Consider the following 25,044-nt stretch of genomic DNA (forward strand, 5'->3'; position numbering starts at 1 on the left):
GTTAAAAATTTTTTCAAATAAACTGTCAAATTGTCATAAATCATATAATTGTCTTTCAGCATTCCACTTGTGTCGTGAAATACTCCGACTTACGAAACTTATAGTGGACTCTCATGTACAATACCGACTTAACAATGTGGACTCATTCCAACTGGCCGATGGTCTGCAATACATATTTGCCCACGTCGGCCAGCTTACCGGCATGTATCGGTATAAATACAAGCTCATGAGACAGATCAGGATGTGCAAGGATTTGAAACATCTCATCTATTACAGATTCAATACTGTGAGTCTAAGTTTAATCTTTTTATAATTTTTAAATGCTCATGAATGATTTGAATGAATTTATTGATGCCTTAAATGCCAAACAGTCACAATTTAATTTTATAAATATTTTTTTAAATGCATTTATAACTTTAACAAACTTACGTCTTGTAATTTTGTTTATTGCGGCTATCTATTTTTAGACAGTATTTTTGTTTGTAAAGTACATACAATAATCTAAGATGTTGACTACAATATTGAAAATATTTATAGTATGTTAAATTTTCAATTAAATTCTTACTAGGGCCCAGTGTCGAAAGGTCCTGGATGTGGTTTCTGGGCGCCCGGTTGGCGAGTGTGGCTATTCTTTATGAGAGGCATTACGCCGCTATTGGAGAGATGGCTTGGCAACTTGCTATCGAGGCAGTTTGAGGGACGACACTCGAAAGGTAAGACTTGTAAAGTAAGCCTAAGATGATAATTATGAATAATTCTTTTTATGAAAACTATTGTTTGAATAATTTTTTTATCCGTTAAGGGCCGATTTTTTAATCCATGGTTAAAACTTATCCGCCTAATAAAGTATTACACTATTAAAATGTCACAAACTGTCCAAGATGGGCAAAGAATACATTTTTGAAATGGTAGGTTAAATAAAAGTATTGAAAATTATTTCTTCGTAATATTCTTTACCTCATATGTTTTTTTTACACAGGTGTCGCTAAAACGGTGACCAAGCAGCGCGTCGAGTCCCACTTCGACCTCGAGTTGCGCGCGTCCGTCATGCACGACATTGTGGACATGATGCCGGAAGGTATCAAGCAGAATAAGGCGAGGACTATCCTGCAGCATCTGTCTGAAGCCTGGAGGTGTTGGAAGGCGAATATTCCTTGGAAGGTTTGTAACTAAATATATATTATAATGATAGGAAAGGTATTTTCTGTCTAATGATGGAATGTTTGATTTTTTTTTCGGCCATGTAGCATGTTTACTAGCAAGCATGAAATATACAATGAAAACAGTTTAAATTTCATACGAAATCACTATTTGAAGTAGCTATTTTATTAGAAAATATCTGAAAAAAGTCTATTGAAAATAAGAAATAGAAGGAGCATATAAAAATTAAACAAAAATTCATATTAACCCATTGAGCCCCGAACGGCCAGATCCGACCGCGACACAATAGATTTTCTATTGTGTCTGTGATTCCGGGCCTGATGGATTAAACTTTGTGTTCATTGGCTGCCTGACTTCTATTTCTAACTCAATACATGATTTATTCCATATAAGTATGATGTATCCTAAAGTAAATTTCAAACACCCAGGTACCCGGCCTACCAACGCCCATAGAGAACATGATCCTCCGCTACGTCAAAATGAAGGCAGATTGGTGGACGAACACAGCGCATTACAACCGCGAGAGAATACGACGAGGTGCGACGGTAGATAAGACTGTGTGTAAGAAGAACCTCGGTAGACTGACACGGTTGTACTTGAAGGCTGAACAGGAGCGACAACATAACTATCTAAAGGTTTGTTATATACAATTTTGATGATAGGAAAAATTTACGTTATTTTCAGGATTATTTGACATCTCTTATGTTTGAAAGAAAAGACAAGGAAATATTATTTCAAATTATAAGAATTCAGCAATTATGCAATGAAATTATAACTCTATTCATTCATTTCATTGTGAAATATTTATGAGTACTTATTTTGCACTTTTTACAAGGATAAGCTGTTACTTATTTTTCTTATTGTTCAGGATGGTCCCTACATCTCGCCAGAGGAGGCCGTAGCTATCTACACAACAACAGTCCACTGGTTGGAGTCTCGCCGTTTCGCGCCCATACCGTTCCCCCCACTCTCATACAAACACGATACAAAATTACTTATTCTGGCGCTTGAGAGATTGAAAGAAGCTTACAGTGTGAAGTCGCGGCTTAACCAGAGTCAAAGGGAGGAGCTGGGGCTGATTGAACAGGCGTACGATAATCCGCACGAAGCATTGTCGAGAATTAAGCGTCACTTGCTCACGCAGAGAACTTTTAGAGAGGTAGGGTCATTCCCATAAGCTATATCTTACATCGAAATTTTCTTGTGAAACATAATCCATATAATATTCTTGCAGAGTATCACGTTTATAATATAAGTAGTATAACTATTTATTATTGTGTTGAATAATTTTATGGTGAGAGAATGTGAAAGTTACACACTCAGTAAATAATAGTTAAAGTGCATATTGTATAAATAATAATAATATTATTAAAATAGATTTGTCATTATCCATACTAATATTATAAATGCGAAAGTAACTCTGTCTGTCTGTCTGTTACTCAATCACGACTAAACTACTGAACCAATTTGCATGAAATTTGGTATGGAGATATTTTGATACCCGAGAAAGGACATAGGCTACCTTTTATTGCGAAATATGTACCACGGGCGAAGCTGGGGTGGACCTCTAGTAAAATATAAAATTATCATGCTCCTATCAGCATTGTTACATTCCATATCTAATTAGCACACAATTCACAGGTGGGCATAGAATTCATGGACCTCTACTCGCACCTGGTCCCCGTGTACGACGTGGAGCCGCTCGAGAAGATAACGGACGCGTATCTGGACCAGTATCTCTGGTACGAGGCTGATAAGCGTCGCCTGTTGCCGCCCTGGGTGAAACCCGCGGACACTGAGCCCTCGCCGCTGCTCGTGTATAAGTGGTGTCAAGGTATGTGTATTGTTATTTTGAAGTGAAAACTTCTTTAGCGGCGTTGGGTATAAAATCTTAAACTCGCGTCAGGACACGTGGCCTGATCTAAAAAGCGTAAGACAGATGTTTTCTTTTTTTTAGCCCTTATATTCCATGCGTAAGACGGATACCATTCCAAAATATCAAATATGCTGAACGTTAATAATCAAGTTTTCACTTCTGCCGGCACTCCCGGAGTGCAACCCGTCTTTTTTTAATAATGTGTTTGACATTGTCTGTTACCTCCACGAGGAATACGGACATGAAGTATGACTAGAAACAGGTTTTGTGGTGTATATTGTTGTTTATTTTTTAAAAAAGGGGTAGATGTGTATGCTACATGCTAGTATCGTAGTTTATAGAAAATGTTAAGTGTGTCATGGGTGAAGCCGGCGACCACAGAGCCCTCGCTGTTTATAATTTTGTTATCATGGAATTAATGGTCGCTTTCACAACATTTTTACACGCTTTATATTAGCTTCACCTGTATGTTTGTTTGTTTGTAACCGACTTCTTTGGGCGCGATTTTGACCCACTTTAAACGGCCAGATTTCGTTCAAACTTTGTAGATTTATTGAGGACCGATGACAATACACTAATTTGATAAAATTTTCTATTTTTTAGTTCGGTTTTCTATAAAAAGCGTGTTTTTTAGTTTTTTTTAACTATTATTATTTATAATGATTTTGCAAAATATGAAGATGTTAGAACAAGAAGAAAGAAGAAACCAATGTGATTGCCCATTGTGTGCGTTGTGGCATGGAGATTCGTGTAGAAATATCATCCCCTTGTTACAAACCTCACCTTGGTTGATCACCTGCACTTGGCTTTATGTTAATACAATGTTTGTGTCACAGCTATATTGTATGTTTTTATGACGTATTTTTTTATTTTTCGCAATTTTTCCTCTACCTGTGCTATAATAGCGCATCTACACATGCTGGCTTTACCGGCGGCTGCCACTCTCATCCACAAATGCGTCGGCAACCAAAAGCCGCATGTGTGGATGCGCCATAAAACTTTATTTCGTTCCAAATTTCAAGATTCTGTGTTCTCTTGAAGCACTCTGTAGTTTTTGATTCACTTGCGAATGTCGAAAATTTATAAGATGAAAACCAAATACAATACTACCTACAATCTTATTCCTACCAGATTGTCCACACCATCCTAAAGAAACAGTTTTGATATAAATTAGTACCAAACGGCAAACAATACTAATTTTAATCCATATTATGTTCATTATACAGGTATAAACAACCTGCAAGATGTATGGGAGGTCGGTGAAGGCGAATGCAATGTGCTACTAGAGTCGCGCTTCGAGAAGTTATACGAGAAGATAGATCTTACGCTGCTCAATAGATTGCTTAGATTGATTGTCGATCATAACATCGCTGATTATATGACCGCTAAGAACAACGTCGTAATCAATTATAAGGTATGTACTTATTATATTTTTCTGTGTTAAAATATAGTAAAGTTATGTTCAAAATTAACTTCTAATTTTCAAAATCTTACTATGCCGCAAACTATTTTTGCAATTTCTTTTTAATTATTATTTTACTGTATCATTTTAGTAGACAGTTGTTATTGAAATACTAAAATCTTCCTCGAGAATCACACTATTAAGAAAAACAGCATCAAATTCCGTTGCGTATTTTTAAAGATTTACTTTTACGATTTAAGGGACAGTAAAAGCGACTTTGTTTTATGCTATGTAGTAAAGTTGCTTCGCCCGAGTTAAGCAGAGATATAAAGAGAAAAAAAAGCAAGACTCACCATTATTAAGTATATTACTGTCGATAAATGTAACTTGCAAAACGAATGAAGTGATGAACCGCGTAGGGGTCCTGAAACCAGAGAGTCCCTGTGCTCTGGGGGCGGGTGTCGCCCGCGGCCGCGCTGATCGCATCGAGCCAACGGGGCACTCGTCTGATAATACGCTATCTGATCAGTCCAAAACAAGTCATATATTGCTAGTTCATACTTAATAATAATAACATGACTGCTAATTATCATAGTAACTTACACAGATTAAACAAAAATTTGCTTCTTTTTCAGTTTGTGGTTGAATTTTGTTTAATCATGCAATTAATATGGATTATATCCAACACTTGTGTGTAAAGAACACAAATTTTTTTCATCATTGCCTTTAATACAAACAGATTTAATTGAATAAAACACACTAAGTGGAGTTAACTAAAGCGATCTATTGAAGGGCCGGATTAGTGTGAATATGTTGTATTTATATAAAAAAATTACAAATCTCTACTCTTTTTACCAACAGGACATGAACCACACAAACTCGTACGGCATCATCCGTGGTCTACAATTCGCGTCCTTCATAGTCCAGTACTACGGCTTAGTACTCGACCTGCTAGTGCTCGGTCTGCAACGGGCCAGTGAGATGGCCGGCCCGCCGCAGTTGCCGAACGACTTCCTCGCGTACCAAGATAGAAACGTGGAGACTGCGCATCCCATACGATTGTATTGCAGATATGTGGACCGGATTCATATATTCTTTAGGTGAGTACTAACAGGACACGAACCATACAAGTTCTAGACTTGTTAGCGCTAGTTTGCCGTTCGAGTGTAAAACTGTAGGTATTCATTCGCAGATATGATCAACTGTATAACAACTTTACCAAAAAAGCTGTTGAATGCATTGAGATAGATCTCTATTAGAATAGTAATTTTTTTTTGTGTGGTGTCTCTCAATGTTAGCCAGAAGGGCTTTTACATTTTAACGCGGACGCGGGGGTGAACTGAAGGTTCACCCTGGTAGCGACATGCGCAAGGGCGTCCCCCCACCACGGGGATCGGGACTAGTAAATTTATAAAATACTTCATTGATTTTATTTGCCTTGCAAATTAATAGTAGTGAGTGATAACTTTGGGAGCAAAGGGATTTTCATATTGGTTATTTCACATTTCAAAATTGAAATCTCTAGTTCTCTCTAAATAAATAATTTTTATATATTATGGAGTTAAAAATATATTATTGTCACTACAGATTCACGGCAGAAGAGGCGCGTGATCTAATCCAACGCTACCTCACAGAGCACCCGGATCCCAACAACGAGAACATTGTCGGCTACAACAATAAGAAGTGCTGGCCGCGTGACGCTAGGATGCGACTTATGAAACATGACGTTAATTTGTGAGTATTTTGTGATTGAAAATAATGTTATATGTTAGGAGATAATAGGTATTGAATAAAAAAAAACAACTACATAATTTAGAAATTGCATAATTGGAATATTAAAATTTTGACAAAATATTTTTTTCCTGTTAATCAATCAAAATGTGGTAAAGCAAGCTCAGTAGTTAATATGTTGTTTAACATTGTTTAACTTGAGTACGACTTCTCAATTTAAACAATTTAAATTTTATTAATTAATCTTATTTAATTTTTTTTTAATATGAAGATTATGCGAAATATATTTACAACTATGCTATCTTCAAGACAAAAGTAAAAATGTTTCACTATATTTAGGGGTCGAGCAGTATTCTGGGATATAAAGAACCGTCTGCCGCGCTCTGTGACCACAATACAGTGGGAGAATAGCTTTGTCTCTGTTTACTCCAAGGACAATCCCAATTTGCTCTTCAATATGGCCGGATTTGAGTGCAGGATTCTACCTAAGGTATGTCACCTAATTTAAAATAATTTTAATTGAAGCTAGAGTAATAAATAACAAAGGATACTTGTGTCAAACTTATTTTTATGCATATACCTATATTTGCGAGATTTAAAAGAGAAATTTAAATAATAAATACACAGAAGTACGCAATTTCGAAAGACATTTGTGACGATTGTTTTAACATTGACTTGTTCACAGTGTCGCAGTCAAAACGAAGAACTATCCCACCGTGACGGTGTATGGAACTTACAAAACGAAGTGACAAAGGAAAGAACAGCACAATGCTATCTGCGAGTAGATGATGAGTCGCTAGCGAGATTCCATAACCGCGTGCGGCAGATTCTCATGGCGTCCGGTTCTACTACATTCACCAAGATTGTTAATAAGTGGAATACCGCGCTTATAGGTAGGTCCAAGAAGCTTATATCTAATACACTGGAGATTTCAGTATGAACATTAACTTGTAACAGTCTCAAAAAATCAAATCAATCTTGGGTAGGTCCTATAAGTGTTGACTTTAGATTACATATTGATTACAGCAGTCTGTACTTACCGCCTCCTTGGTACAGTGGTTGACGCGTGAGTGTAGCACCGACTGGTCCTGGGTTCGATTACCGGTGGAGACGAAGAAAAAAAATGTCTCGGTCTGGTAGGACACAGAAGGCTGATCACCTACTTGTCCCTAAAGAAAATCGATCAGTGAAACAGATGTATAATGCATCTGCCCCTTACCCCACTAGGGGACAAGGGTCTTCACTTTTTAGTCTGTACTTATATTAAAAAAAATTCATTGGTTGCAAACCCGATTTTTACCCATAGTAAATGAAAATATTGTTAGACCTAGACGACATAGGGCAGGTACCTATTTGACCTATTTTTCTATAAGCTCACTCAGTGAATGCATAAGTATTTATGAGCAGTTTCATATTCAAAGGTATTTTAGGCTTTTTGTCTTGAATTCAAAATGTTTGCAGGCCTGATGACATACTTCCGTGAAGCGGTCGTCAACACGCAAGAGCTACTAGACCTGCTCGTAAAGTGCGAGAACAAGATACAGACTCGTATCAAGATCGGTCTCAACTCCAAAATGCCCTCGCGTTTCCCGCCCGTGGTGTTCTACACGCCCAAAGAGTTGGGCGGCTTGGGAATGTTGTCTATGGGACATGTGCTCATTCCACAGGTAATTTTAATACATATGAAATGTCAATATACAAGTCTGTATAATTGTCATGAAAATAATTTTACACATTGGGTAACTGAAATATTATAAAAATAATGGAAAGTAAATATAGAACTTAAATATTAAAATAAAGTACTGGTTAATTATTTTGTTGTAATAATTCGTTTATTGGTTTAACAACCATTGTCTAGCATGTTTGTTATCCAAAAAGAGCATTTTCAGTATAATAATATAATAGATAACATCTAAGCTGTATAATTTAAAATGAAAACAAATCGGTAATTCTGTTCAAGTATATCAATTATAATCTTATTTTTTCTAGTCGGACTTGCGCTGGTCTAAACAAACGGACGTCGGCATCACTCATTTCCGTTCAGGAATGTCGCACGACGAAGATCAGCTCATTCCCAACTTGTACCGCTATATTCAACCATGGGAGGCTGAATTTGTGGACTCTCAGAGAGTGTGGGCGGAATATGCGCTTAAGAGGCAGGAGGCTAATGCACAGAACAGGTATTGTTTGATTTATTGTTTTGGAAATTTCATAATTTTGCAGTGCTTATGGACAAACTCATACCCGTAATTACCTGATCCGTTAACCAGTTCAGTAACAGCATAAAACTATCTAATGAAGTTTTTAATTAATACAAGAAAATGCATAGTTGCATTTGTTATTTGTTCATGAATTGCATTTCCATTTTTTCTTGCAAAAAAATCAAATGCAATCACCAAAACATTATATGTATTTTTATGAATATATTTTTGTAGAATTAGTATTCTAAACATGATGAATCGCGTAGGGGTCCTGAAACCAGAGAATCCCTGTGCTCTGGGGATGGTCGTGTGCTACAAAATTGTCGATCGCAATGTTTGTAGGCACGTCTGTCTGAAACTACGCTATCTGATTATAAGAATAATAAATACTATATTTATTATAATTTAAAGTGTACAAATATTGATAAATATTGTGTTTTGTAGGCGTTTAACACTTGAAGACTTGGAAGATTCGTGGGATAGAGGTATTCCAAGAATAAACACGCTCTTCCAAAAGGACAGACACACGCTTGCCTACGATAAGGGATGGAGGATTCGTACTGAATTCAAACAGTATCAGGTAAAATATTATATGTAAAATTTTAATTTTTTAATGTTCATGTTGGCATTGTTGGCATAAAATAATTTACGTGGACAGGAATCCCATATTTCATACCTCTATGTTCAAATAGATATTTATAATACTAATTGACATTTCTATATGTCTTATTTACTTTATATCATATTTCAATTCTTATTTCATATTTCAATTACACAATACCGAAGAAATACACACATATATCATTGTCTAGCAAATATTACAATTATAATTATAATATATTTAAAATCCTACATTTCTCCTAACATAACTATTTCTTCCAGGTCCTAAAACAAAACCCGTTCTGGTGGACGCACCAGCGCCACGACGGCAAGTTGTGGAACTTGAACAACTACAGGACGGACATGATACAAGCGCTCGGCGGTGTTGAGGGCATTCTGGAACATACGCTCTTTAAGGGCACGTACTTCCCCACGTGGGAGGGTCTGTTCTGGTGAGTTTTGCGTTCTGATCCGTGTGTTTTGGTCTGGCGTAAAAGTGAGATGTGACACTGTTATGATTTTGTTTGAAGAATGAAATTCGATGCTTTTTTATGCCCTTTTGAATTGCCCTGCAAATACATGATGAAAAATAATTTTCATTTTATGAAGGACATGGTAGTAACTAATAAGATGAAATAAAGACAAAAAGGTGCACTATTTTCATGCGCAAAACCAATTTGAAAGAATATAGTAGAAAATGTTTTAAAAGAGATTTTAGAATAATGAATAATGTTTGCATTCATATAATTTTTTTAAATAATAATGTATCAGCTTAACAAAAACAAAGTCATAATATTGATGAAATTTATTGGCATCATCACTTAGAATGACCATGTTTCACTTATATTTACTAAAACTTCAACACACAGGGAGAAAGCGTCAGGTTTCGAAGAGTCGATGAAGTACAAGAAGCTGACGAACGCTCAGCGATCCGGTTTGAACCAGATCCCCAACCGACGGTTCACACTATGGTGGTCGCCCACTATCAACAGAGCCAATGTATATGTTGGTTTCCAGGTAAGATAAATTATTTTTTTACTAGCTTTCCGCCCGCGGCTTCGCCCGCTTTGTCTAAAACCTCATAAATTATATACTTAAACCTTCCTCTTGAATCACTCAATCTATTAAAAAATTGCATCAAAATCCTTTGCGTAGTTTTAAAGCGACTTTGCTTTATACTATGTAGTGATAAATTGTTCAATTTTAAATTAAATTTTGCTTTGTACAATAATTCTGACAAAAAAAATGTCTCGTTAGGAAGATTATACAGTATACACGCTTCATCATGTTCAAAAGCACCTGTAAAAGCTCCCTAACGTGTTAAAGCACCTGTAAAAGCTCCCTGACGTGTTAAAGCACCTGTAAAAGCTCCCGGACCGGTTAAATCTCCCGGACCGGTTAAATTACCTGTTACAGCTCTCTGACTTGTTAAAGCAATTGTAAAAGCTCCCTGACCTGATTAAACACCTGTAAAAGCTCCCTGACCTGTTTAAGCACCTGTTAAAGCTCCCGGCCCTGTTAAAGCACCTGTAAAAGCTCCCTGACCTGTTTAAGCACCTGTTAAAGCTCAAGGCCCTGTTAAAGCACCTGTAAAAGCTCCCTGACCTGTTTAAGCACCTGTTAAAGCTCCCTGGCCTGTTAAAACATCTGTTACAGCTCCCTGACCTGTTTAAGCAAGTGTAAAAGCTCCCTGACGTGTTAAAGCAGCTGTTTAAGCTCCCGGACCTGTTAAAGCACTTGTAAAAGCTCCCTGACGTGTTAAAGCACGTGTAAAAGCTCCCTGACCTGTTTAAGCACCTGTTAAAGCTCCCTGACCTGTTAAAGCACCTTTAAAAGCTCCCGGACCTGTTAAAACATCTGTTACAGCTTCCTGACCTGTTAAAGCACGTGTAAAAGCTCCCTGACCTTTTTAAGCACCTGTTAAAGCTCCCTGGCCTGTTAAAACATCTGTTACAGCTCCCTGACCTGTTAAAGCACTTTTAAAAGCTCCCTGACCTGTTTAAGCACCTGTTAAAGCTCCCGAACCTGTTTAAGCACGTGTAAAAGCTCCCTGATGTGTTAAAGCACCTGTAAAAGCTCCTGGACCTGTTAAAGCACTTGTAAAAGCTCCCTGACCTGTTTAAGCACGTGTAAAAGCTCCCTGACGTGAAAGCAGCTGTTAAAGCTCCCGGACCTGTTAAAGCATTTGTAAAAGCTCCCTGACCTGTTTAAGCACGTGTAAAAGCTCCCTGATGTGTTAAAGCACCTGTAAAAGCTCCCTGACCGGTTTAAGCACTTGTTAAAGCTCCCTGACCTGTTAAAACATCTGTTACAGCTCCCTGGCGTGTAAAAGCTCCCTGACCTGTTACAGCTCCCGGACCTGTTAAAGCACCGGTAAAAGCTCCCTGACATGTTAAAGCACCACTTACAGCTCTTTGACCTGTTAAAGCATCTGCTATAGCTCCCTGACCTGTTAAAACACCTGTAAAAGCTCCCTGACGTGTTAAAGCACCTCTTAAATCTCCCTGACCTGTTTAAGCACCTGTTTCAGCTCCCGGACCTGTCAAAGCATCTGTAAAAGCTCCCGGACCTGTTAAAGTTCCATGACCTGATTAAGCACCTGTAAAAGCTCCCTGACCTGTAAAAGCTCCCTGACCTGTAAAGCTCCCGGACCTGTTAAAGCACCTGTAAAAGCTCCCTGACCTGTAAAAGCTCCCGGACCTGATTAAGCACCTTTTAAAGCTCCTTGACCTGTTAAAGCACCTGTAAAAGCTCCCTGACCTGTAAAAGCTCCCTGACCTGTAAAAGCTTCTTGACCTGTTAAAGTACCTGTAAAAGCTCCCTGACCTGTAAAAGCTCCCGGACCTGTAAAAGCTCCCGGACCTGTTAAAGCACCTGTAAAAGCTCCCTGACCTGTAAAAGCTCCCGGAACTGTTAAAGCTCCCGGACCTGTTAAAGCACCTGTAAAAGCTCCCTGAACTGTAAAAGCTCCCTGACCTGTAAAAGCTCCCGGACCTGTTAAAGCACCTGTAAAAGCTCCCTGACCTGTAAAAGCTCCCGGACCTGTTAAAGCACCTGTAAAAGCTCCCTGACCTGTAAAAGCCCCCGGACCTGTTAAAGCACCTGTAAAAGCTCCCTGACCTGAAAAAGTGACTAAATAGTGTGTGTCATGTGCAGAAAACAATACTAAATATTGTATTGGATATTAGAATAATTTATGTGTCATTACTCATTACTAACTAAATTATTAGAATTATCTTGTGTGTGCGTGAAGTACAGGTATCTAGAATCTAAATCATTATAATAATATTCTTAGGGATTTTAAATTCAACCAATAAAGTTTTATTCCTTACAAAATGATTTTATATGTCTACCTTCAACAATAAAATAATGATCGACTCAAAATAATAATTAACACAACTAAACACAACCAAAACGACCGTAACGTCCGAGAGCCAAACACAAATTGTGTTAAATCCGCTGTTCAACTCATTTTTATAACCTCCCACTCTGTTCGGGTTGCCAGTTGGGGATTTATATCTAACAATATCTATCTATATTGAATTTGATAGTTTGGTTTTATGGCATTCAAAAGCATTATAAACATAATTTTTACAGAAGCGAAAATATTCTATTACGAAACGGGATTTCAACCCGCGTCTCTACGCCAAGATCTATGTTTCTATTTATTAACCGACTTCAAAAAAAACGAGGAGGTTATCAATTCGGCCGGTATATTTTTTTTTTATGTATGTACACCGATTACTCCTAGGTTTCTTAACCGATTTACGTGATTATTTTTTTGTTCGATGCGGAATGGTGTCGAATTGGTCCCATAAAAATTTTATTTGGATAGGCCCAGTAGTTTTTATTTTATGAGCATTTTTGTCTGTACTCGATGACTTAATTGAAATGTAGCAAGTAACTTTGATTCACTTCCCGGTAACCGATTGAGCTGAAATTTTGTATAAGTATGTAAATTGGATAGCGATGAAACATTATCATGACATAGAGCTGATTTGATGATGGAATCGGAAGGTGGCCATAGGAACTCAGTAATATATTAAATCAATTTTATCGAGATTAGGCTCGTTTGCTTCGTGTTGAAAAATACACTAAAAAGTATTAAATAAAAATAACTGCGTTAAAAACAACCGACTTCACAAACAGAAAATTAAAAAATAAAAAAGATTTGATATTATTAATTACTAGCGACCCGCCCCGGCTTCGCACGGGTGCAATGGCGGCCGACCGATACCGCTGCAAACGCTACGTCCCGCAATTTTAAATCTCTAATATCTTCGAAAATATTCACTTAAATCATACGGTGTAAAGGGCCATATAGATCTATATTAAATGAACAATGTATTCAAGGTACATATTTAATTCGTTAAGGATTAATGCTGTATTGGTTAAAATCGCTTCGAAAATTAACCATTATTTGTCGTAAAAAGTAAATGACAAAAAAAGTTATTGTGGGTTATCCATAAGAGATAGACATATACCATCGCGGACTTTTCTGTAGACCTTTTCAATGTGTACAATACTTACTACATTATTTTGATAAAACTCGTAGGGCAGCCTGCGTTTGCAATGTAAGCGGAAAAAATGTAATTATTTACGACATCACATTAGAAACCTCAAAAATAACAGTACTTCTCCACTATTTAATGGATGTTATTATACATATAAACCTTCCTCTTGAATTACTCTATCTATTAAAAAAAACCGCATCAAAATCCGTTGCGTAGTTTCAAAGATTTAAGCGTACAAAGGGACATAGGGACAGAGAAAGCGACTTTGTTTTATACTATGTAGTGATAACTAGGTTTTACCCGCTTGCCGATTGCTCCGCTCCTGTTGTTCTTAGCGTCCTTCTCGATAAGTGGGTTATCTAACACCAAAAGAATTTTTCAAATCGGACCAGTAGTTCATGAGATTAGCGCGTTTAAACAAACAAACTCCTCAGCTTTATAATATTCAAAAAGTATAGATAGTAAAAAAAATTGCCTTGATGTTCGTAAAATATTATTTGGTAAGATTACTCAAAGGGGTGGTGGTAAATGGTAGGTTAAAAATGATATATGTAAAAAAAATAGGGTGTCTGTAACAATAAAAAAAAAAAAAACAGATTGACAATTATTGACCAATGAAGAAAACAAGAAATGTAAAGATAATAATATGAGAAAATGTGTCCCTCTCAAAATTTCACTAAGTACATGTGAATTCAGTTTTTAAGTGTATCTTTTCTTTTCTTCTAGGTACAATTAGATTTGACGGGCATTTTCATGCACGGCAAGATTCCAACACTGAAGATTTCGCTCATCCAAATATTCAGAGCTCACTTGTGGCAGAAGGTCCACGAGTCTATTGTTATGGACTTGTGTCAAGTAAGTTTTATTTGAAATATATTATTAGCACTTTTGTATTATTTTGTAAAAATAAAGTAAGTATAGTTGTGAATGATTTTTTAATTTACCACAAAATCTTAAAAACTGCCTGAATTTCTATGTCTCATAAAACTCAACATAATTAAATTAAATATTTCAAAATAACAAGGAATCTTTATATATTTTTTTTACAATACACAAGTGAAAAGCATAATTTGTCAATATTTATCTAATTTCGATACTTGGATAACATCAAATAAAATGAGTTATTTATTTGTTTCAAATAGGTGTTTGACCAAGAGCTAGACGCGCTAGAGATCGAAACGGTACAAAAAGAAACCATTCACCCGCGTAAGTCGTACAAAATGAACTCGTCGTGCGCCGATATTCTGCTGTTCTCTGCCTACAAGTGGAATGTGTCTCGGCCTTCACTGCTGGCCGATACAAAGTGAGTATTTTATAGTAAATATTGTATGTTTAGATTGTGAAAATGATAAATTAAAAATGGAAACAGCATTGTAATCTGATGCATCAAACTATTTTTTTTTTTGCTTATTCCCGCTTCTGATTACATAATGATTTCTGTTTAATTATTATTGAGAAATAAAGTATAGTTTTAAGTTGAAACCAAGTCTATTCTATCTGTAATTTTTACGAAATAAGAAGTCTATACTAGTATTGATCAAACAAACAAATTCTCTTCTTAGACCGGGAGATACTGACACAAAATTTCGAGTCATTTGTAACAGGATGGCGGTTCTACAGGGGTCTTAGTACGGAATGACAAAAAGAAAAATGATGGTGTGAACGCTGGTACCGGTGGGTTAGTCGCGTGGGCGTTAGTCGAACTCGTCGGAAAAATAGCGAAAGTCAAACGATTTGTAACACAAAAATTTTAGAATTTACCGATAGCCCATAAAAAAGAAGTAGGCGGTAGTGTCATGCCATACTTTTCCGGTATGACTTACAGCCCGCCATACCGACGCGAATGTGTTGATTTAAAAAAAACAATTATTCAACCATTTGTACCAAGCTAACTTTTGCACAGGTAACCATCGTCGTGCAGCCATTTACGAAAATCGCCATGCCATACTTTTCGGATGATTCCAAATGGTCGCCATACCGCCGAAAATCTGCAATTTTTTTTTATTTCGCCTATCTTTTTGTACCAGTATTGCATTTGGCTTTTTGGAGAGTATTTGATAAAATGTGACCATTATTATATTTGCCATACTTCTAGTAGGGGGAAAAAGTGCTGTCATACTTGAAAAATAAATTTATTATTAATTTATATTAGTGAAGATTTCCAACACCTAGATCTTTGAAATTTTGTATTTATATTCGTTGATCCTCAAACTTACAGGAAAAATAAGTGCCATACTGTTACAAATCGTTTGACTTTCGCTATTTTCCGACGAGTTCGACTAACGCCCACGCGACTAAGCCGCCAGTACCAGCGTTCACACCATCATTTTTCTTTTTGTCATTGCGTACTAAGAACCCTGTAGAACCGCCATCCTGTTACAAATGACTCGAAATTTTGTGTCAGTATCTCCCGGTCTATCTTATGTATCCACTCATTCTTGAATTAATCCTTGCTTTAAAAAAAAATCTTAAATAAATTAACAATTATTTACTCGCCAGAGACACAATGGACAACACAACCACACAGAAGTACTGGCTCGACATCCAATTACGTTGGGGAGACTACGACTCGCACGACATTGAACGATACGCGAGGGCCAAGTTCCTGGACTATACGACGGATAACATGTCGATATACCCCTCGCCCACGGGACTGCTCATTGCTATCGATTTGGCGTATAACTTGCACAGGTAAAGTTATTTGTTTTTGGTATGAACACAGAAGTACTGGCTCGATATACAACTGTAGTGGGGAGACTACTAGTTACGACTCGCACGAAATCATCGGTCATACATACCTACGCGTATACGTCTGTTTATTAATAATTAAAACTTTTTATCTTTTTTATCCATTTACTTTCTTTTTATTTTAATGAGATAACTATGAAAAAACATCCATGCGCTACTCACTTATACAAAAGAAATATAATAAAATATTACAATAATAAAAGATTTACAACTAACTTTTTCTGTTTATCGTTTTATATATACATAGATAGATGTATAATTAAAACGATATATATCTATATCAACAGTGCATACGGCAACTGGTTCCCCGGTTGCAAGCCGCTCATCCAGCAAGCGATGGCCAAGATAATGAAGGCGAACCCAGCTCTATATGTGCTTCGAGAGAGAATACGTAAAGCGCTGCAATTGTACTCGTCAGAACCGACTGAACCTTACCTGTCCAGTCAGAACTATGGGGAGCTGTTCTCTAATCAGATTATTTGGTAAGTGACGTATTTATATATTGGATAAATTATTTTTGCTTATTAATATCAAATGATAATGTTCAAAGAATAATTACAACAAACTGTGTGCTGTTGTCATTGTTCTTGCTAAATAAAAGTGCGTTTCGGACTCGCGACACATAGGGTTCCGTAAAAAGAAGCTATAGAGCAATTGCAAATAAATAAATTGAAGTCTTAGTAATAAGGTTCTTGGATATTATGGTACCCTGAGTAAATCTTTTGTTTCACGCGCAGGACTGTGGTGAAATTTCTCTTTCACTTTCGAGTCGGTTACATAGAAACAACGTGTTAAAAAAAGGAAGAAAGATAGAAAGAGATAAATGATACCTTTATAAAGGAATATTATTGACTTTTCCACTTATATCACCATAAAATATGTAAATTCATTCAATTCTTTTTTTTTTCCACACAGGTTCGTAGACGACACTAACGTGTACCGTGTGACAATCCACAAAACGTTTGAGGGCAATCTAACAACGAAGCCGATTAACGGCGCCATCTTTATATTCAACCCGCGCACGGGACAACTGTTCTTGAAGATTATTCATACGAGCGTGTGGGCCGGACAGAAACGTTTGGGACAGGTAATATAAAGAAAAAAGAACGTGTATACCGAACACACGTGTCTGAAGTGAAACTTTTTTGGCAAGATTCAAAGATACCAAAGCTAAAGAAGTTTCGCTTCAAAAAAGCACTGTAAATTTGCATATACTTCAATTATTAGCATGAAATTGTTGATGAATGAAATGAATCATAATATCCGAAGTATAATTTACGGGTAAAGTCCGGTTTTAACTTTTAAGATTGCTTTACGAACTTCTTTCGAGATCGATTTTGTATTAGCTTGTGTAAATGACAACTTTTAAACCTATGTTTGTATTTATTTATGAACTGACTCAAAAAAATAGTAGAAACTGCATATAATGCTTTCTAACTAAATTTATTTTCTACGGATATAATAGCTTGCAAAATGGAAAACGGCTGAAGAAGTGGCGGCGTTGATTCGATCGCTACCAGTGGAAGAACAGCCCAAACAGATTATTGTCACTAGAAAGGGAATGTTGGATCCACTTGAGGTAAAATATTTTCATTTCCAAACAAAATAAGGACACTAAACCATAAGAAAGTTACAGAATCAATAGTAAAATAGTCCGCTTTGTTAGATTATTTTTTGTTGGTGTAAAAATCAATTGATGGTCAATTTGGTATAATCAAATTATTCTGCAATCTAGACACATTATCATAAATAATGTAGCTTTCTGATTAAAATTGTTAGATTTTGTTTAACGTCCTTTTTGTACCTAATTAATTTAACGTTTACAAATTGAAATCTTGTATATTAATCGTAACTATTATATCCCAGGTGCATCTACTCGACTTCCCGAACATCGTGATCAAGGGTTCAGAATTACAACTGCCGTTCCAAGCGTGCCTCAAAGTGGAGAAATTTGGTGACCTCATCCTGAAGGCGACGGAACCACAGATGGTGCTGTTCAATTTGTATGACGATTGGTTGAAGACTATTTCGTCGTATACTGTAAGTGTTATCGTTAAACATAATAGTTATGTATGTATAAGTTAAATATTAGCCCTGTAGAAGTAGTTACAGGTAATTAAAAAGTACGATATTAAGCTCTGAATTTATCCTCACTCAAATTTAAAATGCATCTAAACAAAGTTTAGTACAATTAATAAATGTTTGAGTAAATTAAAATTTAAAAGTTATTATTCATCACGGATTTGAAGAAAGTTTTTATTTGAAGACTTTGTACCTCCCTAAGCGCACTGTGCGGTTTGCGGTAGCCGCATCGCAGTGCGCATAGAAATGAATATTACGTACATAATTGTGCTTGCGGTCAGCCGGACGGCTACCCGCAATGCGGCTACCCGCATAGTGCGTATACGCTCTAAAAGGCCAACAACTATATAAATATGATTATTTTGGGCGACGCCAATTTTATCGCATATAGTCCGGTGACGCGCCAGCTCGTGTGCTTGTGGTCTAAGATCCGGGATAAGAGAAATATACCCTCATCTGTTATTTAGATGAAACAATTGCAGCAGGCTTATAATGAAAGAGGTTGTTTTTATAAGTTCATGATATTGAAATCAGCTTATAAAAAATTGTTTCATTTAAATAACAGATGAGGTTATATTTATCTATTCCCGGATCTTAGACTATTGCTGTTACATTAAAACACAGGGTCGTATTTCCAAATCCAACAACTAATTTTTTATATTTTCTACGAATACAGGCGTTCAGTCGTCTAATCCTAATACTCCGCGCGTTACACGTGAACACGGAGCGCACCAAAGTGCTGCTGAAGCCGGACAAGACGACGCTCACAGAGCCGCACCACATCTGGCCGACGCTCACCGACGACGACTGGATCAAGGTGGAGGTGCAGCTCAAGGATTTGATACTTGCCGACTATGGCAAGAAGAACAAGTGAGTGTTTTGTTCGGTTTTAGGTTTGGTGGTTCGATGGAGACAGATCCATTGAAAGAAAGAAAGAAAGAAAAGACACATTGCACGTATTGTCATACCTTGAAAGAACACTTAAATGCGTACAAGTAGACAAACATGTTTAGATAAACAGTTGATAGATTGAAATATTTGCATAACTTGTTAAGCTTTGAAAATATATAATTTTCCGCACTGAGAACACAAAGTGCTGTGAATAATCTCTTTAAGCATTAACTACTCAATATTTCAATAACTACAATCTATAAAACCATATATTTATAACTATTATTTCTTATCCAGCGTCAACGTGGCCTCTCTCACGCAATCGGAAATCCGTGACATCATCCTCGGTATGGAGATATCCGCACCGTCAGCGCAAAGACAGCAAATCGCAGAAATAGAGAAACAGAGCAAAGAGCAGAGTCAGTTGACAGCGACCACCACCCGCACGGTCAACAAGCATGGTGACGAGATTATCACGTCAACTACGAGTAACTACGAGTCGCAGACTTTCAGGTTAGTTTCCTAATATTACTATTGGTGTAAAGATATTATCAGCATAAAGAAAGCAGATAGCGAAAATAGAGAAACAGAGCAAAGAGTAGAGTCAACTGACGAGATTATCACCTCCACCATTAGTAAACTTATTTCGAAAGAATAGTAAGAAATGTAATGAAATTCATATATTAAATCTTTTTCTCGTTGTATCATTACAGTTCCAAAACGGAATGGCGAGTGCGTGCTATATCCGCGACGAATCTGCATCTGCGTACAAACCACATATACGTCAGCTCGGATGACATCAAGGAGAGTGGATACACATACATTTTACCGAAGAATCTACTCAAGAAGTTCGTTACAATCTCCGATTTGAGAGCACAGGTAATTTCATTTTGCAACTATTTGAAATGATGGATGTGGTACAAAATATTTTCCTGTATTTTCCTGTTTCGTTTCTTCCTATGTGAAGATGTGTTCGTTTGTTCGTCTTTTCGAAAATCGCAAAGCAGCAATTTTATGATATGATCTTTTGTGTCCAGTAAGGCGGCTAGATGGTGACATAGGATACATCTGATTTTTTTTAACTGTACGATAGGGAAGCGCTTGATTACGTAGCCAAAACCGCCAATACATAATAATTAATATCTTGGCCCAATTATTTGTCTCCATTATGTTGATATGTCATCTTAGAGCTAGCGCGCAAGAGCAACTTTTCTCTCCGCAACTATTTTGTCTCTCCCATTAATTGTATGGGGAGTTGCGTCGCTACGTGCGCGCACTTTCTTACTAGCCCATAGGTGGGAGAGACAAAATAGTTGCGGAGACAAAATAGTTTCGGAAACAAAGTTGGTCGTGCGCGCTAGCTCTAAAAGTAGTACTTTTGTATGTATACAGATCGCGTGCTACCTGTACGGCACGTCGCCGGCGGACAACCCGCAGGTGCGCGAGGTGCACTGCGCCGTGCTGCCGCCGCAGTGGGGCACGCACCAGAGCGTGCACCTGCCGCGCCACCTGCCCAAGCACCCCGCGCTCGCGCACCTGCAGCCGCTCGGCTGGATGCACACGCAGCCCAACGAGCTGCCGCAGCTCTCGCCGCAGGTGCGTACACTGACACGTGCTGGAACACACGCACCAGAGCGTGCACCTGCCGCGCCACCTGCCCAAGCACCCCGCGCTCGCGCACCTGCAGCCGCTCGGCTGGATGCACACGCAGCCCAACGAGCTGCCGCAGCTCTCGCCGCAGGTGCGTACACTGACACGTGCTGGAACACACGCACCAGAGCGTGCACCTGCCGCGCCACCTGCCCAAGCACCCCGCGCTCGCGCACCTGCAGCCGCTCGGCTGGATGCACACGCAGCCCAACGAGCTGCCGCAGCTCTCGCCGCAGGTGCGTACACTGACACGTGCTGGAACACACGCACCAGAGCGTGCACCTGCCGCGCCACCTGCCCAAGCACCCCGCGCTCGCGCACCTGCAGCCGCTCGGCTGGATGCACACGCAGCCCAACGAGCTGCCGCAGCTCTCGCCGCAGGTGCGTACACTGACACGTGCTGGAACACACGCACCAGAGCGTGCACCTGCCGCGGCACCTGCCCAAGCACCCCGCGCTCGCGCACCTGCAGCCGCTCGGCTGGATGCACACGCAGCCCAACGAGCTGCCGCAGCTCTCGCCGCAGGTGCGTACACTGACACGTGCTGGAACACACGCACCAGAGCGTGCACCTGCCGCGGCACCTGCCCAAGCACCCCGCGCTCGCGCACCTGCAGCCGCTCGGCTGGATGCACACGCAGCCCAACGAGCTGCCGCAGCTCTCGCCGCAGGTGCGGACACTGACACGTGCTGACACACACGCGCGCAATACTGACACGTGCTAACACAAACGCACGCAATACCTACACGTGCTAACGCACGCACGCAATACTGACACGCGCTAACACGCACCCACTACGTACACGTATACAAGCTCGAGACTACACGCAGGCGTTTTCGTGTGCTCGCATGCACACATACACACAAAAGAAGCCGTAGAGGCACACACGCCTGCAAGTGAAACTAATCATTGATATTTTCAACTATTTATACATATTTTTTTCGTAGTTTTCAATTCTAATGAGACCATTGGTTTTGTTCAGACATATTTTTGACTTTTTATTCTCACTTGTTAGCATGATATAGATTATTTTATAGAGAAAATTGTATTTGATTCTAAAAAATGCGAAATAAAGCATATTTTTTTCTATTTCTACACAGGACATTACAGCACACGCGAAGATAATGGCCGACAACCCGTCCTGGGACGGAGAGAAGACAATCATAATCACTTGTTCCTTCACGCCCGGTTCCTGCTCGCTCACGGCGTACAAACTCACCCCCAGTGGTTACGAGTGGGGGGTTAAGAATACCGACAGGGGAAACAACCCCAAGGGTTATTTACCCAGTCATTATGAGAAGGTCCAAATGTTGCTGTCAGATCGATTCCTTGGCTACTTCATGGTGCCGTCGCAGGGCAGTTGGAATTACAACTTTATGGGTACGTATAAAAAATAAGAAGTCTTTTTGTTTTGAGATATGCCTTCTTTTGTCATTTATAATGTTTGAGCTCAATGTAATATAACTTGTAATTTTCTATTATAGTCTCTCAAAATAGTAAATCATACATACATACTACTAGTTTAGTTAATTAATTCAATTTCGCAAGTGTCAACATAGAAATTGAAAGCTATTTTCATATATTAAAGTTTTCATAAAAGTAATCGATTGGATTTTAATAAAAAATTTATTTCCCAGGTGTCCGGCACGACCCGAACATGAAGTACGGCGTGCAACTGGGCAACCCGCGCGAGTTCTACCACGAGGTGCATAGACCGGCGCATTTCATGAACTTTGCGGCTATGGAGGACGCTACAACACCTGCTATAGCGGCTGATAGAGAGGATGTGTATGCTTAGGAGTAGGGTCATCTGTTAAAATGGTCGATGACAAGAAGCTTACATCTAATACACTGGAGATTGCACTATGACCATTAACTTGTAACAAGAAAATATGACGTTGAATGACGCCTGTATGTTTTTTTATTACCCTAACCAAACTTGGCAAGTTGGTGTGAAAGGGATAAAAAAACATACAGGCGTCATTCAACGTCATATTTTCTTGTTACAAGTTAATGGTCATAGTGCAATCTCCAGTGTATTAGATATAAGCTTCCTGGTCGATAAGAAAGAAAGATAGGACAATATCACTTTCTAAGGGTGCTTTTACATCAGAGACGTGCGAGGATGCGTTGCGAGGGATATATTTTTAAAGGACCAATAGTATCGCTTCTAGTAGAGCTGTGCTGACCGAGGCGAGGTAAATAAAGCGACAGGATTGGCTCTGTAATAACTCAGGCCCCGGAATCACAGACACAATAGAAAATCTAATGTGTCGTGGACCGATCGGGCCGTTCGGGACTCAATGGGTTAAAAAGACATCCCTCGTTACGGATCCTCACGCATCTTTGGTGGAAACGCAGCCTTATGCTGATATAGAGGATAACTACCAAGATTGTCAGTCGACTATTGTTCTGTCTTTTCTTCCGGCGGATAGAGGACGGATGTGGAGGAGTACTAATAGGGTTGTCAGTTTTCCGTTTTGTTTAGGGTCGTTAAACGAAGATATGGTATACGCGTAGATACATGTTCAAAACCTCGTATAATAGTTAAGGCTACAGTGTCTAATATACATTTGTGATAGAATTAAAAGTTACAGAAATTGTAAGTTCACATTAATTGTGTTATTGTTAATAAATAGTAACACAGCATCTCTACAAATCTAGTAATAGCATTAAATCACAAGAGTAAATAAATAGTACAGAGACGAAGGTTCTTACAACCACAACCTGTTAATTTACCATAAAATACTGGAACAAATTTGATATCAAGGCAGGTTATAAATAAAAATATTTACCAAAACTTTTGGTTAATTTGTGACATCCCTACCAAAATAGGTATGAAATTTGCATGTTCCTATGAAGCTTTGTCTCTGTTTAATTTATCTACTCATCTGGTAAAAATACAGGGCTTTGAAGATTATTATAGCCCTTTGTTCAATAGCTAGATTGGTAAGAAAATATTGTATCTTCTTTTGACGACAACTATGATTGTTTGATATAATTTGAATTGAAAACTGTATATAATATAAGAATAAATAAACTTTCATATATTGTGCTTTTGTCTTTTATTTACCATCAATATTATTACTGGAATTTCCATTAATAGACATAATATCTCTTTACTCCAAATGCTTATAGCCTTAAGCGCGGCAAACCATCGAACATAGGCGCGCGCGGCGGCCGCGCACTATTTAGACGGGATTGCCGCGCGCGGCGACCCGAACATTGCCGCGCTCGAACGTGCCGCGGGGCGATCCGCTCACTGTCGGTTTTTGAGACCGCATCAAAGGAACTTCAGGCGTTCGCTCGCGCGCCGTGTGGACGGTTTGTAGTTTTGGTGATTCGGCTCGCGCGGCGTATACGTAAAAATGGACAACGAAAAGTGCCGTTTACTAATACAATTGTATGGCGCTAATGAATTTTTATAGAACAGCAAATCCTCCCAATACCACAATAAATCGCTGAGGTATGATGCGTGGGTAGAAATCAGTAAGAAAATGGATATACCTATTCCTGACTTGAAAAAGAAAATTCTACACTTTTGGCATCCTACAGAAGAGATGTTCGTGATGGATCGCCTGCCGCGCGCGGCAACTACGTTCAACTTAAAATATATCTACATATTGGCTCGCGCAGCAAATGAACGTCAACTCTGGTCGAACATTGGCTCGCGCGGCTGCCGCGCTTAATTTATACGCACCTTTAGATTACAAGCTTATAGTTATTAAACATAATGCTAAACTGTAAATTTGTTTGTCTGTCTGTTTGTGCAGACATGACCGAAGTGCCTGAAGCTTTTTAAAAATTTATGGAATTTCACTTGTATCTATACAAGGTATAGGACCACTAGGACAAAATTCACAAACGAATTCGAGGGCACCACACGCTGTAAAGTGTTCGATTTTCGAGTTAAAATAATATCCTACTACATATAAGAAAATAAATGCGAGTTTGTGAGGATGGATAGATATTTGCTTAGGATATTTGTTACTTTTTTATGCAAATACTACTGTACCGTTTACAGTGACATTTGATGTGTGGGTAGATGAAGACCCAGACTAATACCTGTGCTAATAGGCTATTGATTGTGTATTTGTTTCCACATGAACGAATGTAAATGCTCGCGTAAAAGTAAAAAATAATAAAAAGACGGGTTGCACTCCGGGAGTGCCGGCAAAAGTGAAAAC

The 25,044-nt window shown here is 38.5% G+C and overlaps 1 protein-coding gene across 1 annotated transcript in view; it reads left to right on the forward strand.

The window, feature by feature from the left end:
• The window catches only part of Prp8 (pre-mRNA processing factor 8), a 28,686-nt gene extending 4,774 nt beyond the window's left edge, over nt 1–23,912 (forward strand). Inside the window, exons 7-35 of the mRNA XM_090108670.1 lie at nt 60–286; nt 569–713; nt 980–1,161; nt 1,590–1,796; nt 2,030–2,320; nt 2,803–2,995; nt 4,264–4,451; nt 5,301–5,539; nt 6,027–6,173; nt 6,510–6,660; nt 6,856–7,063; nt 7,632–7,837; nt 8,160–8,350; nt 8,816–8,951; nt 9,254–9,423; nt 9,841–9,988; nt 14,212–14,340; nt 14,628–14,788; nt 15,985–16,176; nt 16,521–16,715; nt 17,149–17,320; nt 17,699–17,812; nt 18,100–18,273; nt 18,992–19,185; nt 19,504–19,719; nt 19,920–20,085; nt 20,599–20,802; nt 21,958–22,237; nt 22,495–23,912. Coding sequence (XP_089964796.1) covers nt 60–286; nt 569–713; nt 980–1,161; nt 1,590–1,796; nt 2,030–2,320; nt 2,803–2,995; nt 4,264–4,451; nt 5,301–5,539; nt 6,027–6,173; nt 6,510–6,660; nt 6,856–7,063; nt 7,632–7,837; nt 8,160–8,350; nt 8,816–8,951; nt 9,254–9,423; nt 9,841–9,988; nt 14,212–14,340; nt 14,628–14,788; nt 15,985–16,176; nt 16,521–16,715; nt 17,149–17,320; nt 17,699–17,812; nt 18,100–18,273; nt 18,992–19,185; nt 19,504–19,719; nt 19,920–20,085; nt 20,599–20,802; nt 21,958–22,237; nt 22,495–22,655 — 5,387 coding nt within the window. The 3' untranslated portion in view covers nt 22,656–23,912. The remainder of the gene's footprint in view (nt 1–59; nt 287–568; nt 714–979; nt 1,162–1,589; nt 1,797–2,029; nt 2,321–2,802; nt 2,996–4,263; nt 4,452–5,300; nt 5,540–6,026; nt 6,174–6,509; nt 6,661–6,855; nt 7,064–7,631; nt 7,838–8,159; nt 8,351–8,815; nt 8,952–9,253; nt 9,424–9,840; nt 9,989–14,211; nt 14,341–14,627; nt 14,789–15,984; nt 16,177–16,520; nt 16,716–17,148; nt 17,321–17,698; nt 17,813–18,099; nt 18,274–18,991; nt 19,186–19,503; nt 19,720–19,919; nt 20,086–20,598; nt 20,803–21,957; nt 22,238–22,494) is intronic.
• Nucleotides 23,913–25,044: the final 1,132 nt, after the last annotated feature.

The sequence above is a fragment of the Colias eurytheme genome, chromosome 13 (genome assembly GCF_061535395.1).
Source record: "Colias eurytheme isolate Ceu_HAF_F1 chromosome 13, ilColEury1 Martin Lab GWU primary, whole genome shotgun sequence".
NCBI lineage: Eukaryota > Metazoa > Arthropoda > Insecta > Lepidoptera > Pieridae > Colias > Colias eurytheme.